The sequence below is a fragment of the Amphimedon queenslandica genome, unplaced genomic scaffold (genome assembly GCF_000090795.2).
Source record: "Amphimedon queenslandica unplaced genomic scaffold, v1.1 AMPQUscaffold_3379_Cont24625, whole genome shotgun sequence".
Taxonomy (NCBI): Eukaryota; Metazoa; Porifera; class Demospongiae; order Haplosclerida; family Niphatidae; genus Amphimedon; species Amphimedon queenslandica.
This window is the reverse complement of record NW_003556292.1, coordinates 1-1,400: the sequence shown is the minus strand read 5'-3', so window position 1 is coordinate 1,400 and position 1,400 is coordinate 1. Positions and strand designations below refer to the sequence as shown.

Sequence of the window (1,400 nt, the reverse complement as noted above, 5' to 3'; positions counted from 1 at the left end):
AAATAAGGTACTGAGCTGTTTCCAAGTGTCCAGCTCTAACTGCTTTCATCAGTGGAGTCCTCCCACCTTCAGACTCATGCTCCTATAGACATAGAGAGGGAGGGAGTGAGGGAGGGTTACATCAGGAAATGTAATAAAAATGGAGAATTCTCTCCTTTTAATTTTTGCAAAATCTGGCCCAAGACCGTGTACTATAGTACAGGGACTTTTACCCGATTTTGGAGCAACATTAAAAATTCATAAAAAATCTAATTTTAATCGGAATCAGCTCAAACTTTCTACACAACATAAGTACATGTATATGCATCAGGAAATGTAATAAAAATGGAGAATTCTCTCTTAGTCAATTTTGACAAAATTTGGCCAAAGTCCCTGTACTATAGTACAGGGACTTTAGCCTGATTTTAATATTTTGAATGAGAAATGGTCCAGTTTGAAACCCCTTGTTCTCACCACGTTAGCTCCACAGGAAATGAGTAGATCGACTATCCCTGTGTGTCCGTTAGCAGCTGCATAAGTTAATGGACTGTCCCCAGTGTTGGTCACAGCTTGAATGTTAGCGTTCTTCCTAATAAGGTACTTCACAATATCAATGTGTCCTTCTTGACACGCCTCCATTAAAGGGGTGGAGGCTCCTAGCTCAATATTAGCACCATGATCTACAAGATACTGAGTGATGTCTAAGAACCCTCCACAACAAGACAGGGTAAGAGCTGTCTCCTGGGTCTCCTCAGTCTGGGTATTAACATTAGCACCTGCAGAATATCATTAAAGTATTAAATAAAATTCCATCTAGTCATGTACAAACTAGCCCTGCTATAATGGACACTGTGTCTCTGTTATACAGAGGTGTCCTTTATGTGGAGGCTATTTTATACAGTAAGGAATGTAATTGGTACACTAGGTGCTGTCCATTAAATGGAGGTGTACGCTATAGAGAGTGTCCATTAAGAGAGACTGTACTGTACATTAGAGCTACAGGTACAGGTACAGGTACAGGTACAGGTACAGGTACATGTAGATGGCTACCTTGTTCAACAAGCAACTGAACTACATCATCATGACCTTCTCTAGCTGCTTCCATCAATGGAGTATAACTAGGAGAGAGGGAGAGAGAGGAATAAACATAAAAGTATAACAACAACAACAACAACAATAATAATAATAATAAAATAAAAATTAATAATGTTAATGTTGACAAATCCCCAAAATAATTACTGTCTCTATCACTAGTAATTATCAACGTTTGTGTCATTAATTATTTTATTATTCGGAGATCACAACAACTTGAGCCATCACTAAAGCAACTCAAAGCCTTCTTCATCTCCAGTGTAGGTAATAATAATAATAATAATAATAATAATAATAATAATAATAATTCCTGTCCTACCCCTCATCAT

The 1,400-nt window shown here is 37.6% G+C and overlaps 1 protein-coding gene across 1 annotated transcript; it reads right to left on the bottom strand.

Moving 5' to 3' along the window:
- Positions 1 to 11: 11 nt before the first annotated feature.
- Positions 12 to 1,097, bottom strand: LOC109592953 (ankyrin repeat and KH domain-containing protein 1-like; the record flags this gene model as incomplete). Its single annotated transcript, XM_020008249.1, has 3 exons — positions 12 to 82; positions 454 to 755; positions 1,030 to 1,097. Coding segments are annotated over 3 exons (441 nt in total), but the record flags the coding sequence as incomplete, so codon positions are not given.
- Positions 1,098 to 1,400: the final 303 nt, after the last annotated feature.